The sequence below is a fragment of the Elgaria multicarinata genome, chromosome 21 (assembly GCF_023053635.1).
Source record: "Elgaria multicarinata webbii isolate HBS135686 ecotype San Diego chromosome 21, rElgMul1.1.pri, whole genome shotgun sequence".
NCBI lineage: Eukaryota > Metazoa > Chordata > Lepidosauria > Squamata > Anguidae > Elgaria > Elgaria multicarinata.
In genome coordinates this window covers 8,463,108-8,480,239 of record NC_086191.1, presented here as the reverse complement: position 1 = coordinate 8,480,239, position 17,132 = coordinate 8,463,108, and the positions used below count along the sequence as shown (strand labels likewise).

The 17,132-nt window shown below is 49.6% G+C and overlaps 1 protein-coding gene across 1 annotated transcript in view; it reads left to right on the top strand.

The window, feature by feature from the left end:
• The window catches only part of INTS3 (integrator complex subunit 3), a 102,460-nt gene that overhangs the window by 30,012 nt on the left and 55,316 nt on the right, over nt 1-17,132 (top strand). The window contains exons 6-8 of the mRNA XM_063146024.1: nt 5,442-5,508; nt 13,420-13,564; nt 15,407-15,536. Of these exons, the coding sequence (XP_063002094.1) occupies nt 5,442-5,508; nt 13,420-13,564; nt 15,407-15,536 (342 nt within the window). The remainder of the gene's footprint in view (nt 1-5,441; nt 5,509-13,419; nt 13,565-15,406; nt 15,537-17,132) is intronic.

Genomic DNA, 17,132 nt, shown 5'->3' with positions numbered 1-17,132 from the left:
TGGCTCTACACCTGGGATCTGCTGCCGGCAATGCGCGCTCCATGGCCTTCCACAAACCAGACCTGGCCTTGTATTTAGCCAGAGCATTGATGCATTTAAGCTTCTCCAAGTCTCGCTCCCCAACTGAGATCCTTTTAATCAGAGATCCCGTGGGTGGAACCCGTGCCCGTCGGCATCCCAAGGCCCTCCGGATTCAGTGGGCAATCCGTGGCCATCGAACCTTTCCGACAAGACTTCCAAGTGTCCTTTTCCTCCCCCCTCCCGCCACGCCGGGCTTTTATCTTTGCCGGTGGCGCTGTCTGCCGGCAAAGCCCTTTTGTGACCCCCGCGTTGACTTATGGGAACGCAGGCGGGTTAAAAACGCACACAATGTCCTGTAGCGATGTGCAGTGTCAAGGGGACTGAGTTGCCAGCAGCTACGGGGGAGCGCAGGTTTAATTGAGTAAAGCCGCTTTCAACCAGAGCCGAGAGAGGAAGGAGCCGTGGGAGGCTTGCTGGGTCCCCCCCCCCCCGTCCCCCCGCAAAGCAACCACGGACCAAAACCGTTGCGCAATTAGCCGCACGATGTACAAAAACAGCCGTGTTAAGAGACTGGAGTGCAGATGGTCTGGTCTTTTATTCCATTAGCCAGGACGGCGCCCGGTTTAAAACGTCCCTGCCGCGTTGAGGGTCTAATTTAAGGAGAGCCATTATGCGGCAGCCTTATTATTATTATTATTTAAAAAACCACCCCATAATAACCGAAAAGGTTTTTGAACGCTTTTTAATATAGCACCCTTGTGAAGTCGTTTATCTGCTGTCACCGGTATCGAACATGGTCCAATTTTATGAAATGGTTTATCTGTAAATCATTGTTTTGTTAGATTTTTTTTTTTTGGAAGACATCTTGTAAGATGGGGCTGTTTTAAAAGCTGTCCTTTTCATAGAATCATAGAATCATAGAATAGCAGAGTTGGAAGGGGCCTACAAGGCCATCGAGTCCAACCCCCTGCTCAATGCAGGAATCCACCCTACAGCATCCCTGACAGATGTCTGTCCAGCTGCCTCTTGAAGGCCTCTAGTGTGGGAGAGCCCACAACCTCCCTAGGCAACTGATTCCATTGTCGCACTGCTCTAACAGTCAGGAAGTTTTTCCTGCTGTCCAGCCGGAATCTGGCTTCCTGTAACTTGATCCCGTTATTCCGTGTCCTGCACTCTGGGGGGATTGAGAAGAGATCCTGGCCCTCCTCTGTGTGACAGCCTTTCAAGTATTTGAAGAGTGCTTGAAATGTATCTAGATATTTTAAATTGGGAGTGACTACAAACAGACTTATTCCACCCCCATTAGAATTCTCCTTGCTGCCCCTCTATAGGGGGACTGTTCTCCCTGTGTAGGGGCCCTGACTGTGCCCCCGGGGTCAGCCTTGAGCTAAGGATGGGGGCGTGCTTCTGTCCTCAGTTGTGCATTCAGAAACGGGAGAGAATTTTTTTATTTATTTTATTTATTACATTTCTATACCGCCCAATAGCCGAAGTTCTCTGGGCGGTTCACCAAAATTAAAATCATAGTAAGACAATCAACAGGTTAAAAGCACAAATACACAATACAATATAAAAAGCACAACCAGAATAAAAACCACGCAGCAAAATTGATATAAAATTAAAATACAGAGTTAAAACAGTAAAATTTAAATTTAAGTTAAAATTAAGTGTTAAAATACTGGGGGACGAAAGGAGTACAATGTAGGCGCCAGGCGGACCTCTCTGGGGAGCTCATTCCCCAACTGGGGTGCCACAGTGGAGAAAGCCCTGCTCCTAGTAGCCACCTGCCTCACTTCCTTCGGCAGAGGCTCACGGAGAAGGGCCCCTGTAGATGATCTTAAGGTCCAGGCAGGTACATATGGGAGGAGGCAATCCTTCAAATAACCTGGCCCCAAACCATTTAGGGCTTTAAATGTCAATACCAGCACTTTGAGTCGGGCCCGGACCTGGACTGGCAGCCAATGAAGTTGTAAAAGGACTGGCATAATATGATCTCGCTGGCCAGTCCCTGTTAGTAAACGGGCTGCCTTGTTTTGTACCAGCTGAAGCTTTCGGACCGTCATTTCTCCTCGTAGTTGAGATTGTCCTGGTTGCAGAAATAGAATTGCATGTTTATTGCCTTTATTCCCCCTGCTCTTCTCAATACAGTGCAGTCTCCCTCAACCTGGGGCCTTCCGGATGTGTTGGGACTACAGCTCCCATAAACTCTGCTGGCTGGGGGATGATGGGAGTTATAGTTCGGGATATATGAGCGTTTTGTTTGGATTTGCTTTGACTTCAAATTTGCAACCCTGAACGTGAACAAGAACGTAATTTTCCGGAGACAACTGCAAATTCCCGAACTTGCATTCGCATTTTTTTTTAAAAAAAAATCTTTTTAATGCTTTAGTCTATGGAGCAAAGTGCGCGTTTTTGGTATGCAGTTTAAAAAATGTGAACTGAACGGCACACGCTTGGCAACGTGTTCCAGAAGGGTGGGGCCATCACAGAGAAGGCCCTGTCCCATGTGGTCACCCACCTCACTGCTTTCACGGGTGGGCAGATGAGAAGGGCCTCTTCTTCTGATCTTAACGTGGGGACAGGCTGATATGGGTGAAGGCGGTTCTTCGAGTAACTTGGTCCTAAAGCTTTAAAGGTCAAATCGAGCACTTTAAATCAGTCCTGGAAACACGTCAGTAACCAGTGCAGCTGGCGCTGGATAGGTTACAGGTGTTTCTGGGAGTTGTGGTCCAGAGATCTCCCTCTGGACTTGCTCAGCTTCTGTCGTAGATCTGTGTTGTGTGCATTCCAGCAGCTGTATAGCAGCATTCAGAATGACCCTTGGCTCAGAGGCCTGCCTGCCTGCCTCCCTTTTCCCTCTTGCTCATTCCCCACCAAACCAAGTATGGGCTTGGCTGAGATCTCTGGGAATCTTGGTTCCGTGGTCATTACATCGACCGACATCTTCGGAGGGAAGAATTCGCCATGCCATCATAATGCAAAATGACAGTTCTTCATAGAATCATAGAGCCGTAGAGTTGGAAGGGGCCTATAAGGCCATCAAGTCCAACCCCCTGCTCAATGCAGGAATCCACCCTAAAGCATCCCTGACAGATGGCTGTCCAGCTGCCTCTTGAAGGCCTCTAGTGTGGGAGAGCTCACAACCTCCCTAGGTCACTGGCTCCATTGTCATACTGCTCTAACAGTCAGGAAGTTTTTCCTGATGTCCAGCTGGAATCTGGCTTCCTTTAACTTGAGCCCGTTATTCCGTGTCCTGCACTCTGGGAGGATCGAGAAGAGATCCTGGCCTTCCTCTGTGTGACAACTTTTTAAGTATTTGAAGAGTGCTATCATGTCTCCCCCTCAATCTTCTCTTCTCCAGGCTCAACATGCCCAATTGTTTCAGTCTCTCTTCATAGGGCTTTGTTGCCAGACCCCTGATCATCCTGGTTGCCCTCCTCTGAACCCCCTCCAGCTTGTCTGTATCCTTCTTGAACTGCCAGAACTGGACGCAATAATCTAGATGAGGCCTAACCAGGGCCGAATAGAGGGGAACCAGTACCTCGCATGATTTGGCAGCTATACTTCTATTGATGCAGCCCAAAATAGCATTTGCGCTTTTTGCAGCCACATCACCCTGTTGGCTCACATTCAGCTTGTGATCTACAACAATTCCGAGATCCTTCTCGCTTGTAGTATTGCTGAGCCAAGGACCCCACCCCCCATCTTGTAACTGTGCATTTTTCTTTAATTGCCTGTGCTGTAGAGATGTGACTGATGGGAGCACATAGATCGCCAGCGCTCTCTTCCCAAGGGGACAAGCTGCATGAATCACGGGACGGAGAAGCCCAGAGCGAGCCAGGGAGCCCTCTGCGTTTCCTTCCCTCCCTGCCTCTGTCCCGGCCAAGTGTCCATTTGACTTAATATATGTCGGAATTCTTTCCAAAGCCACCCCTGGGCTCGCCTCCCTGGGAAGCGGTTCTGGACTTCCTCCCTGGTAGATTTTTACGACGCTTCACTTGTCATGCCTGCATTGCAAGGGCTCTCCAGGCCCGCTCTGCGACCAGGGACGTGCGTCCGAGAGTTTTAGTAGGAGTTCTCTGGCGGAAACTGGAAGGAGGAGGAATTTGCCCGTAATCACTCTGCGAGCGAGCCGTAGGAATTTACAGCGCTCAGCTCTTCTTATTATTAACCGCGTAGAGTGACGGAATGACCTTGGATCCCACTGGGCAAACAACCCCATGCCTGCTTGGGTCGCTTCGTTGAATCATTCCTCTTCTGCCGCCTGAAGTCAAACGCCCATTTAATCACTTTGCCTGGAGAAAGGCCATTTGCTCCAAAGGTTTTTATACCCAGCCTGTTCTGACAGAAACCGAAATGTGCAGATTCTCTGGCTTTTTCCCTTGCCCCTGCCTTCTGCCTCAGCGGCCTGGTTCAGAAGACGCTTTAAACCACAGCTTTAACCATGGTTGAAACCATTTAACGATGGTTAAAAGGGCTTTAACCATGGTTCAGAAAACACTTTAATCCACAGCTTTAACCATGGTTAAAGCCCATTTAACCATGGTTAAAAGGGCTTTAACCATGGTTCAGAAGGCACCTTAAACCACAGCTTTAACCGTGGTTAAAGCCATTTAACCATGGTTACATGGCTTTAACCGTGAGTAAAGCCGTGGTTTAAAGTGTCTTCTGAACCAGGCCATTGAGGACTAGCCTCGCTGTTAGTCCCAAAGCTCACAACCGTACTGCATAGAAAGCCGCCTTATTGCTAGGGACTTAGGATTGGTTTAGAAAGAGATGGGGAGAGGTGGTTGGTGAATGGGGAGTTTGGATTAGGCAGGATTGGAAGCATTATATTTTCATTTGAAGCCTTTAACATGACAATAAACTTATTATTATTTTTGTTAGCTACCAATTACCACATGTCAGCTTGGCGTGATCTACCTGCCTCGCCGTTATCAAACACCCACACCAGGATATACCCGCAGTACATTTAAAAACAGATCCTATATTTCACCCGTTTCCCTCATAGCTTAGGGGGAAAGGTTTTATTTAGCCCTCCGTCAGGTTTTCAAGTGGTGATGCCGGGCCTGAGAAGGGTTTACCCAGTTGAATTTTAAGATGCCTTTTAATCATGTGCTGCTTTTAAGAATGTGTTGGTTTTAAACGCTTTAATTATGTGTATTTTACGGTATTTGCATTTCATGTTGTACCCCGCCTCGATCCGGAGGGAGAGGCGGGTAACAAATAAAATAATAATAATAATTAATAATTATTTATGCGGCGGGCCTAGCACAGACCTTGTTCTAGCAAAGGAGGAGGGGAACAGATCTAGAAGCCTCTCCGAGGGGTGTCTGTACTGCTGGGAAGGAACCAGAAACGTTTGCACTGTTAGCTTGCCATCGGCCTGCCTTTCATCCCCCCGTGTTGTGCGTTTGCAGGCGGAGACGTGACGGCCAAGAATATCTGGATGGCGGAGAATATCCTGGACATGCTTACAGAACAGAGGTAGGTATTGCCGGTAGAGTATCTCCTTTGCATGCAGAAGGCCCCAGGTCCACTGCTAGGAGAGGCCCTTGGCTGAACCCTTGAAGAGCCGCTATCGGACGTTGTCAGGAGCCGCTTCTTTTCAGCATATCGCTCCTTTGCTGAAGGAATTACACTGGGTGCCCATTGGCTACAGTAGGGTGACCCTATGAAAAGGAGGACAAGGGCTCCTGTATCTTTAACAGTAACGTAGGAAAGGGAATTTCAGCAGGTGTCAATTGAAATGGGTGAAATTCCCTCTTCATCACCACAGTTAAAGCTACACTAGCTATAGTAGAGTGGCCAGATACAAAAGAGGGCAGGGCTTCTGCAGCTCATGTGGCGCAGAGTGGTAAAGCAGCAGTTTCTGCAGCCGAAACTCTCCCCACAGCCTGAGTTCGATCCCAGTGGAAGCTGGTTCCAGGCAGCTGGCTCAGGTCGACTCAGCCTTCCATCCTCCCGAGGTCGGTAAGAGGAGTACCCAGCTAGCTGGGGGAAAGGTAATCACGGCCGGGGAAGGCAACGGCGAACCACCCCGCTATAAGGCCTGCCAAGAAAACGTCAGCGAAAGCTGGCGTCCCTCCAAGAGTCAGTAATGACTCAGTGCTTGCACGAGAGGTTCCTTTCCTTCCTTCTGCAGCTTTAACTGTTGTGATGAAGAGGGAATTTCACCCTCTTCAATGGACACCTGCTGAAATTCCCTTTCCTACATTACTGTTAAAGATACAGGAGCCCTGTCCTCCTTTTCATAGGGTCACCCTAGCTACAGGGCCAGGTTTAAAGTTTCGGATGCTCATATGCAAAGCCCTAAGCAACTTGGGACCGGGGTACCTAAGGGAGCTCCTTCTCCCTTGCCGACTTGCCCGATCACTGAGGTCGTCAGAGGGCCTGCTCCCGGTGGTTCCACGTGGCTCTGTGGCCCGATTGGAATCCACCAGGAGAAGAGCCTTTCGTGTGGTGGCCCCTTCTCTGTGGAACTCCCTGCCCCTGGAGGCCAGGCAGGCACCAACACTAGGCTGCTTCCGGCGCCTCCTGAAAACACCTCTGTTTCGAGAAGCCTTCCTCAACTGACTAGCCACCGTTTTTCTGGTTCCTTTCGTTATTCAATTGAACCATTTTCATTTGCTTTTTAAATCTTCTTTCTTCTACCGTTTATACCTACGCTCACCGCTCTGGAACTGGTGTTAGATAATTGAGCAGTATAATAATATCCGTCAGAGTCAGCTGAGCCAAGCATTTTCTTGCGTTCCTGCAACCAAGGGCTGCTGGTGGCGGTTTTGTGGGAGTCCCGGTCTGCTCTCACGGGAGCAGTAGGTGGGGGCGGTACCGATGTGCTAAGTGTGCTAAGTTCAGGTGTGCCCATTTATTTTTTATTTATTCCTGATATTTATATAAGCCGGCGTACCCCAGTTGCTGGGGAACATGGGTAGGAGGGTGCTGTTGCACCGTGTCCTGCTTGTCCATCCCTGGCCGATGTCTGGTTGGCCACTGTGTGAACAGAGTGCTGGACTAGATGGACCCTTGGTCTGATCCATCAGGGCACTTCTGATGTTCTTATGAATGAAGAAGCATAGAAGCTGACCACTTGCCTTTCTAAGCCGGGGTGGCAAGGAAGTAGATCTCCAGATGTTTGCTTTTCCAGGCTAGGGGTGTCCAGGAAGTAGTTCTCCAGATGTTTAACGTCGCATCCCACCCTTCCTGACCATTGGCCATGTTGGCAAAGGCTTCTGGGGGTTTCAAAATCCCAATATCGGGACATCTGCCCACCCATCATTTAACAGTGTGCTGGACTAGATGGACCCTTGGTCTGATCCAGCAGGGCACTTCTGATGTTCTTATGTTATGTTCTTATATACGTGTTCCTGCGCTCCATTTTATCCTCACAGTAGCCCTGCGAGGTAGGTTAGGCCGAGAGTCTGCGGCAGGCCCCAAAGTCACGCAGTAAGCATCGTGGCAGAGTGGGGACTTGAACCCCAGTTCTAACCACTACCCCGCACGGGCTCGTTTCCTTTGGCTTTCAAAGAGCTGCTCTAAATCCTGCTTTCGCTTCTCGGCGAAGACCCCAGAACTATCCAAAGCTTGTTTCCGTTTCCCTGCCGAACCCTGCCGTGGGTTCTGAGTCCCCGTTGCAGAACCTTCAACGTGGTTCAGGGGCCGAGTGGCAGAACTCACACCGCGGCGCTTCCAGGGGCCACTCCGGTTTGACTAGAGGCCGGGTGCCGGATTCGTGTAGCTTGCAGGCCAGGGGTCATGTTGCCCCGACCTCTTCTGCAGAATTCATTCCCCAAGACGGATCTGGTTTTGGGCCTTGGAAAAACTGTGTCAGGCCGGGCCTCCGTGTCCTTTTCCTGGTGTCTAATTGGTAATACACCAGTGCCTTGAAATATGGCCATCATTGGGGCGGCCTCGTTATTTCTCCTCCCCTCCCCCCCTAGAAACAGGCTGTTCCTATTTGCAAAAAGGTTGTTTATTGCAGGAGCAATTTCTCTTTAAAATTGCTTATTACTGTGGCGAACAATCAAGTTGTTAGAGCATTTACTTGGGGGCCCCACTTAGAGCGCCCTGCGCTCACGTTGACTTCCCTCTCCGGGAAGAGTGCCAACCTCCTGCGTTGCCCCGCAGCGCCATCTAGCGTTTCTCCGGAGAGTCGGCGCATTTTGCTCCCTGGGAAGCGCCTGGAGGCTGCGAATCGAATCGTCGCTTCCCTGCTGGATCTGTTGCGGCAGGCATCGAGCATTAATCCACAGTGGACAAAAGGGCTTCTTTCCCCCCCCCACAAATTTTTATTTTTGCGCCACAGGGAGGTGGGTGGGTGGAATTTCTTTCGCAATTCCGTAACGGGCAGGCGTTCCTATCAACCGTCAAGATAATTAACGTCTAAGTGTAGCCCAGGTATAGACTAACTGTTGTAGTTGTTGAGATAGCGTGATAAATTAGCGTCAGGTTTCGTGGGATACAGCTAGGGTTGTCCGTCGCGGGGAAATCTAGCCCTTTTTGGGCCCAGCGGATCCCGAAGCGCTGGTAAAGTTCCTGAGAACTTGACTGAGGTTTTTTTGGGTGCAAATTGTGCAGGCGGTGGTGGCCACGGTCACCGCTCCTGCCAGCACAAATGGTCCCTTGATGGACCCATTTGCACATGTTAGCAGCCCTGTTTGGCAAAAGGGCTCCTGCCCTCCCTCCCGGGGATGGGAAAAGAGCCCTTTGCACCCAACGGAGCCGCTGATAAGGAGACCGGTGTCACAGCCACCTGCCAACCAACTTTCGCCCTCTTTTTTCTCGCAAGGAGAATGCCAGGGGTCAGAGGTGTTGCTGGACTCCAGCTCCATCTGGCCGCCAGCGCTTTGCCGTCAAGCTTTTCTCGAGTTCTGATTGTGCTCTCGGTGATTGTGTTCCTGTACCGCCCCGTCGCCAAAGCCCTGTGGGCAGTTTGCAGGGATTAAAAACCATTCAAAATCGATGACATAAAGAGGCCTATGCACGTCCATATGCTGCACCTAGAATTCCGCGCGGTATCGCTTCGCACGGTGCCCTTTAATATTCCTCCACATTTGGGGAGGAAGAAAAAAACCACGTCTCCCTGCATGTAGTAAAGTAGCACATCAGGTAGAAAAACTTAGCACAGCCCTCTCCTAGCTGTGCTAGCTCTTTACATGCAGGGAGGGTTTTATTTTTTATACACCAGGAAAACACACACACAAAAAACCCCTGCCCATCTCCATTCTAAGGTGATAGCGCTCAGGATTCTTCCACCTCCTTCTGAGTCTTACACCCGAAAGACCGTATTCTCCCTTATGAGCCTGCCCGTGCTTTGAGATCTTCTGGAGAAGCCCTTCTTTCAGTCCCACCTTCTTCACAGATGCGCTTGGTGGGAACATGGGGGAGGGCCTTCTCGGTGGCTGCTCCGGTGCTCTGGAACTCTCTTCCCGGGGAAGCTAGGCTGGCTCCCTCCTTGATGGGCTTTCAGAAGCAGGCTAAAACTTTTTTGTTCCAGCAGGCCTTTGGAGAATAGTCTGCCCCTCCATCTATGTTAATGTCTTATAATTTTGTTGTGTATTTTAAATGTTTATGGTTTTATTTCCTCCCCTCCATGTATATTTTAAACTTTGTAAGACCGCCTTGAGGCCCAAAAAGGCGGGATACAAATAATAATAATAATAATAATAATAATAATAATAATAATAATAATAATAATACTCCAAGCTCTTTGCTGCCAGCAATCCTTCCTTCTCCCTCTCCCCCACCCTCCTGCTTCCGGACCCCTCCCTTCCCCTATTTCCCGTTCACGAGGGTGTGTCGGCACCCGGCTTTTACTCCTGTTGCAACTTGGGCTGCCCTCTACTCCAAGCTCTGTAGAAAAGGAGACGGCCATGGCTGAGAGCATAAAATGCCGGTTTTCTTCTCTGCTGTCACCCTGGTTTGAGCCTAGTTTGGCATGCAGGTTGTCACCCAGAGGAGGGCCAGGATTTCTTCTCGATCCTCCCAGAGTGCAGGACATGGAATAACGGGCTCAAGTTACAGGAAGCCAGATTCTGGCTGGACATCAGGAAAGACATCCTGACTGTTAGAGCAGTGCGACAATGGAACCAGTGACCTAGGGAGGTGGTGGGCTCTCCCACACTAGAGGCCTTCAAGAGGCAGCTGGACACCCATCTGTCAGGGATGCTTTTAAGGGGATTCCTGCATTGAGCAGGGGGTTGGACTCAATGGTATTCTATTCAGTGTGTGTGTGTGTGTTTACCCTAAAACTGACATTAAATTCTGCACCCAGGCAAGCCCAAATTCTGTACAGATTCCACGACCTGGATATGAATCTCACTCTTTTCAACCGTTTTCTAAGCCTTCTTTTTATCATCGTTACTTTTTTTGCCAGTCATTTGGGAGGGGACCGGCAGGCAACATTGGGGAACTCGCCGCCCTCCTCTTCTCCTCCCATCGAAAATATATTATTCAGGCACCATTCCGGCCTCTGAGATTTTTACTCGGCGTCTGCCGCGTACGTTCACTCAGAACTTCCCGGCCATGAGGGCTAGAAACCTGCATCCTTTCGAATTAAAACGACAAACCAGCTTCTCGGGAAAGCCATTATGGGCCCTCCTGGGCAGAGGCTGCGCATTCTCCCCAATGCTCTCCAGCGACCTTTTGATAAACGCTGTGGCGGAAAACTCACAACCAGCCCTTGGTATCTGTAGGAAAGGAAGCAGCTTCCTGGCCACCTTTTGGGACGTAGGAACCGGCTTTATTCTGACTCCCAGCATTCTCTACACCGGCCTTCCCTAACGTGACGCCCCGCCCAGCTGTTTTAGACTACAACTCCCATCAGCCCCAGCCCACACGGCCAACGGTGGGGATTATAGGGGTTGTAGTCCAAAACATCTGGAAGGTGGGAGGTTGGGAACGGGTGGCACAGAACAACAAACCCTGGTGCGTCTTGAAAAAGCACGTGTGATGGCAATGGCCACCGATTTGGGTGGCTTTCAAAGGGGGTTAGATAAATTCCTGGAGAAGGCTATCGATGGCTACTAGTCCTGATGGCCAAGTGTAACCTCTGGTATCATGCACCAGTTGCTGGGGAACATGGGCAGGAGGGTGCTGTTGCACCATGTCCTGCTTGTGGGTCGACAGCTGGCTGGCCACTGTGTGAACAAAGTGCTGGACTAGATGGACCCTTGGTCTGATGCAGGAGGGCTCTTCTGATGTCCTTAAATAAACCTGATGTTCTTAAATCATAGAATCATAGAATAGCAGAGTTGGAAGGGGCCTAGAAGGCCATCGAGTCCAACCCCCTGCTCAATGCAGGAATCCACCCTAAAGCATCCCTGACAGATGGTTGTCCAGCTGCCTCTTGAAGGCCTCGAGTGTGGGAGAGCCCACAACCTCGCCAGGTAACTGATTCCATTGTCGTACTGCTCTGACAGTCAGGAAGTTTTTCCTGATGTCCAGCCGGAATCTGGCTTCCTTTAACTTGAGCCAGTTATTCCGTGTCCTGCACTCTGGGAGGATCGAGAAGAGATCCTGGCCCTCCTCTGTGTGACAACCTTTCAAGAGTGCTCTCATGTCTCTCCTCAATCTTCTCTTCTCCAGGCTAAACCTGCCCCCCTAAATATTGTCCCCTTTGCCTATTTGGTGCATTCTCTTCCCTTTCTTATTGTTTTATTATGATTTTATTCCAGTGTAAGCCTATGTGGCAGGGTGTTGCTGTTTTATTCTTTTACTATGTACATTAATGTGCTATACTACAGCTGTGACTGATATCATCATATCCCGTTGGCCCTCCGCTTGTGTATTTGTGGGGCCCCTGAAATTGAAGATTTGCCTTATTATTTGTTTTTTTGTTCTTTATATTCTGAACCAAGAACCAAATTCTTGGAATCTGTCTTACCGTATTTCTTCGACTGTAAGACGCCATCGATTGTAAGACGCACACTAATTTCAGTACCACCAACAGAAAAAACACACCTTTGATCCTAAGAATAATAATCGCACCCGCGATTCTAAGACGCGCCCCGTTTTTAGAGATGTTTATGTGGGGGAAAAAGTGCGTCTTAGAATCAAAGAAATACGGTATATCAATTACATCCCGATACCATTTCAGAAAAGATTTTCTATCTCCTGTCTGACACTGACTCTAGGGCAGTGGTTCCCAAACTTTTTCAGGTCACCGCTCCCTTGGTTCCACAAACTCATGCCCGGTGCCCCCTACCCTACCCTATAAAACTCATTATTCAGAATAGCGGTTTTCAGCGACCCACTAAGGAAGATAATAACAATAAAATTCAAAACAGTAACAATTAATTGAATATTTATTTAAAATCCAATTAGTTTATTCAATTAAACGTAATTGATGAACTTGATCCAGTGATATCATCTTTTCAAAGTCTGATAGTCATTTAGCAAGATATCACATTTATTAACTAGGGTAGATAGAGTAACTCACTATTCTGTAAATTCTTAATGTGGTGGAAGGACTTGATGAAGTGATACCAGTTTTCCAATGTCTGGTTTAAAGTCACTTAACATTAGTCCTAAATCACCACATTTAGTAATCTGGAGTCGATTTCTTTGCTTGGAGAGAAGTAGGCAGACCACACCAAAACCACATTCCACCAAATACGATGTTGGAAATGCAACCAGGAGTTTCTGAACCACTCTCCATAGTGCAGGATAGCGATCAGGAATTTCCTTCTGTAACCAAAACTCCTGGTACGGAACGGACCACCTTGACCGCCCCCTGCCACTCCCTTGCCTCTTAGCGCCCCCCCCCCCCCCATCCAATCCCACCGCCCACTTTGGGAACCACTGCTCTAGGGTAACCCACAAGGTATCTCTTTTTGCCCTGGCAGCAATGAAAATTCAGGCAAGACTTTTTTTTCTGAGATCGCAGTTGACTGTTCTGGAGATGCTCTTATTTAACTACAGGTGTTTTTAATTTTTTTAATTGTAGTTTGTGTTTTTAATTGCATTGAATTTTATCCTTTTATTATGTAAGACCTATATGTGATTATATGCAGTGTTTTTATATTGCTGTCCCTTCATACTGTATTTATCTGGGATGCGGATGGCCTAAGGCCTAAGCATTAATAAATTCCTACTACAATTAACGTGCTATATAAGCAAATTGATGGTGCTATATAAGCACATCATGATCCTCTGGAGCAGCCCTCGGGCAGCCGGGTCCTACTGTGTTCTGTGCTTGGGAGGGCTGAAATATTTGCATTTGTGGAATAATAATAATAATAATAATAATTTGTTACCTGCCTCTCCCTCTAGATCGAGGCGGGGTACAACATAAATGCAAATGCCATAAAATACATCTAATTAAAACATTTAAAACTAATACATTATTAAAAGCAGGTGTGTGGGGTGTGTGGTCTCAACGGCCTTCCTTCCTTGCAGGGAGTGGGTGTTGAAGAGCGCCATGCTGATCGCCATGTCCGTGTACACCTACCTGCGCCTCATCGTTGACCACCACGGCTCCCCGCCCCTCCAGGCCCTGCGGCAGAAGGAGGTGGATTTCTGCATCTCTCTGCTCCGTGACCGGGTAAGGAGACCCAGAACACTTGCCCTCCCCCCCTCTCTCGAGGGCCTCTCGCTCTTAAGGACCTCTCTTCCCCAATTCCCCCACTGGCCTCTTTTATTCCCTCAAGTGCTTTCGTTCTCCTCGTCTGCTGTTGACAGCGAAAAGGGCGCCCTGCCATAGCAGGTGTTGATTTTGAACAACGGGGTCCATTGTGTGCAGCGCCATCTCAGTCCGACGAGACGGGGTTCTCTCTTCCCTTGTGGTGCGTGGGGTGCTGTACTCCGTTCCTGCCTGGGGCACGGGGCTTCGTGACCGGTTTATTTTGAAGTGTTTCGGTCGCGCCATTCTCAAGGTGGAGAAAGAACTCTAACTTCGCTCCAGAACGGCAGGGCCGAACCAGAACCTGGTTTGCCTGGCCTTTTAGTATGACCTGCCTGCTTCCACGCCCCCTCTGCTCCGTTTTGCCCCTTCCTCCAGTTCTGGGCACCACACTTCAAGAAGGATGCAGACAACCTGGAGCGAGTTTAGAGGAGGGCAACAAGGATGAGCAGGGGTCTGGAAACAAAGCCCGATGAGGAGAGACTGAAAGAGGAGTTGCTCTCTATTCGGCTCTGGTTAGGCCTCATCTAGAGTATTGCGTCCAGTTCTGGGCTCCACAATTCAAGAAGGACGCAGACAAGCTGGAGCGTGTTCAGAGGAGGGCAACCAGGATGATCAGGGGTCTGGAAACAAAGCCCTATGAAGAGAGACTGAAAGAACTGGGCCTGTTTAGGCCTGGAGAAGAGAAGATGGAGGGGAGACATGAGAGCACTCTTCAAATAGTTGAAAGGTTGTCACACAGAGGAGGGCCAGGATCTCTTCTCGATCCTCCCAGAGTGCAGGACACGGAATAACAGGCTCAAGTTAAAGGAAGCCGGATTCCGGCTGGACATCAGGAAAAACTTCCTGACTGTTAGAGCAGTACAACAATGGAACCAGTGACCTAGGGAGGTTGTGGGCTCTCCCACGCTAGAGGCATTCAAGAGGCAGCTGTCAGAGATACTTTAAGGTGGATTCCTTCACGGAGCAGGGGGTTGGACTCGATGGCCTTCTAGGCCCCTTCCAACTCTACTATTCTATGATTCTCCCTGGGCCCCGTGTCATGGGAAGACAGGACTTGTGCCTCTCTTTCCCGTCCCCATAGCTGAGCAGCGTGTGAGGAGCAGGGTGGACCGTTTAAACCTCACCTCCTCGGCTGAGAGAGAGAGGGGTGTGTGTGTATGTCTGTACACTGCTTTTCCCCAAACTGCTCCAGAGGTCCACTGCTCCAGAGGTCGGGGCAGCTGCGATAAAGGCCCCGCATCCCCGGGGAGCGGGGTACGCCCACTTATTGGCTTAAATGTGGTAAGCATCTCCCCAACTCTGACAGTGACCGCCACGTGCGGCTGTAGGACCGTTGGTCAAATTTTGCTGCCAGATCACCACTTCCTTGCAATTTCGGCTGGAGCTGTCGTGCCTGCGAAAGGCAAAAACGGGGCCGGGGCCGCTGAGCTGCTGAGAAGCCCCCCGAGCGGGGAGAACAGCGAAGGCTCCAGATTTATGACCCTGCTTGTTTGTGCAGCAGCGACCATTTTTTAAAAAGGGATAGCGGCTGACCTTCTCGCCTGTCAATGCCACTTGTTTAGAACCCGCTGTCTTCAAAGGGAGCGGCCCGTTGCCCTGGGAAAGACCTTTCCAGCACTGGAGGCGAAGGGGCTGATGAATCGCCCTTCGACTTTGCGAGAGGTTTAGGGACGGAATGTTTCCCGCGTGTCGCTCTTGCTTTGCGCAAGAACAATAATGATTCTCTCTTTTCCTCCTCCTCTTCCCCCCGCCCTCCCCAAGTTTATGGATTGCTTCATGATTGGCCGAGATCTGGTGAGGCTCCTGCAGAACGTTGCTAGGATACCTGAGTTTGAGCAACTCTGGAAGGACGTCATCCACAACCCCCAGGCTCTGAGCCCGCAGTTCACAGGTAGGCGATGAAAAGCCAGCAAAGCGCTGGGGCACATTGAGGACTAGTTTCATTAGGAGGCAGCACGACGCCCGCTGTGCCTGGTTCTAGAAAGTTCCATTGCACTCGTTCCAGTTCTGGGCTCCACAATTCAAGAAGGATGCAGACAAGCTGGAGCGTGTTCAGAGGAGGGCAACCAGGATGATCAGGGGTCTGGAAACAAAGCCCTATGAAGAGAGACTGAAAGAACTGGGCATGTTTAGCCTGGAGAAGAGAAGATTGAGGGGAGACATGAGAGCACTCTTCAAATACTCAAAAGGTTGTCACACAGAGGAGGGCCAGGATCTCTTCTCGATCCTCCCAGAGTGCAGGACACGGAATAACGGGCTCAAGTTACAGGAAGTCAGATTCCGGCTGGACATCAGGAAAAACGTCCTGACTGTTAGAGCAGTATGACAATGGAACCAGTTACCTAGGGAGGTGGTGGGCTGTCCCACACTAGAGGCCTTCAAGAGGCAGCTGGACAGCCACCTGTCAGGGATGCTTTAGGGTGGATTCCTGCACTGAGCAGGGGGTTGGACTTGATGGCCTTATGGGTCCCTTCCAACTCTACTATTCTTTGATTCTATGACTTAGAACAGTTGGATTCTGGACCTGGATAATTAATGCAAATTATCAGCAGGTCTCATTTTGTGCCATTTCTTCTGCTTCCTTGCTTTTTGTTTTTGCTTCATTTATTCTCATTTTGGGTGGTTGTGGCTAAGGCTCTATAGGACACCCAAGTCCTCTGTGCCCTCCTCTCTCCCAAACCAGTGGAAACCTTATTTGGCCTTTCCGAGATTCAGTAAACTTTGCTGATACACCTGAAAGGGTTTTCAAATTTTGTTCTCTTTTGTCGCAGCCAATCAAGGCAGGAAACGCGCTTTCAGAGATTCAGCAAACATCGCCGATACATTTGAAAGGTTTTTTTTCTCCCTGCAGCCAATCCGGACTAAAAAAAGATGCTCTTCTCTTTTTTTTTTTAAGCTGAGAAAGGTGAGATACCTGCCAGGTTTCCCAGTCCCTCAGGCACTCACGCATTCTCGAAAACTGACACGGGGAACCCAAATCCGTGAGACTTCTTTATTGCAGGAAATCCCATGGCAAAAGCTTAAGAACATAAGAACATCCCTAATGCTGGATCAGACCAAGGGTCCATCTAGCCCAGCACTCTGTTCACACAGTGGCCAACCAGCCATCGGCCAGGGATGAACAAGCAGGACATGGTGCAACACAGAACCCTCCCACCCATGTTCCCCAGCAACTGGTGCACACAGGCTTAATGCCTCGAATACCGAAGACCGCACACAACTATCAGGGCTAGTAACCATAGACAGCCTTCGCCTCCAGGAATTGATCCAACCCCCTTTTCAAGCCATCCAAGTGGGTGGCCATCCCTACATCTTGTGGTAGTGAGTTCCATAATTTATCTCTGAGCTGCGTGAAGAAGTCCTTCCTTTTATTTGTCCTGGATCTCCCACCCATCAGCTTCCTGGGATGACCCCATTGGGTTCTAGTATTTTGAGAGAGGGAGGAAAAGGTCTCCCTTTCCACATTCTCCACCCCAGGCCTAATTTT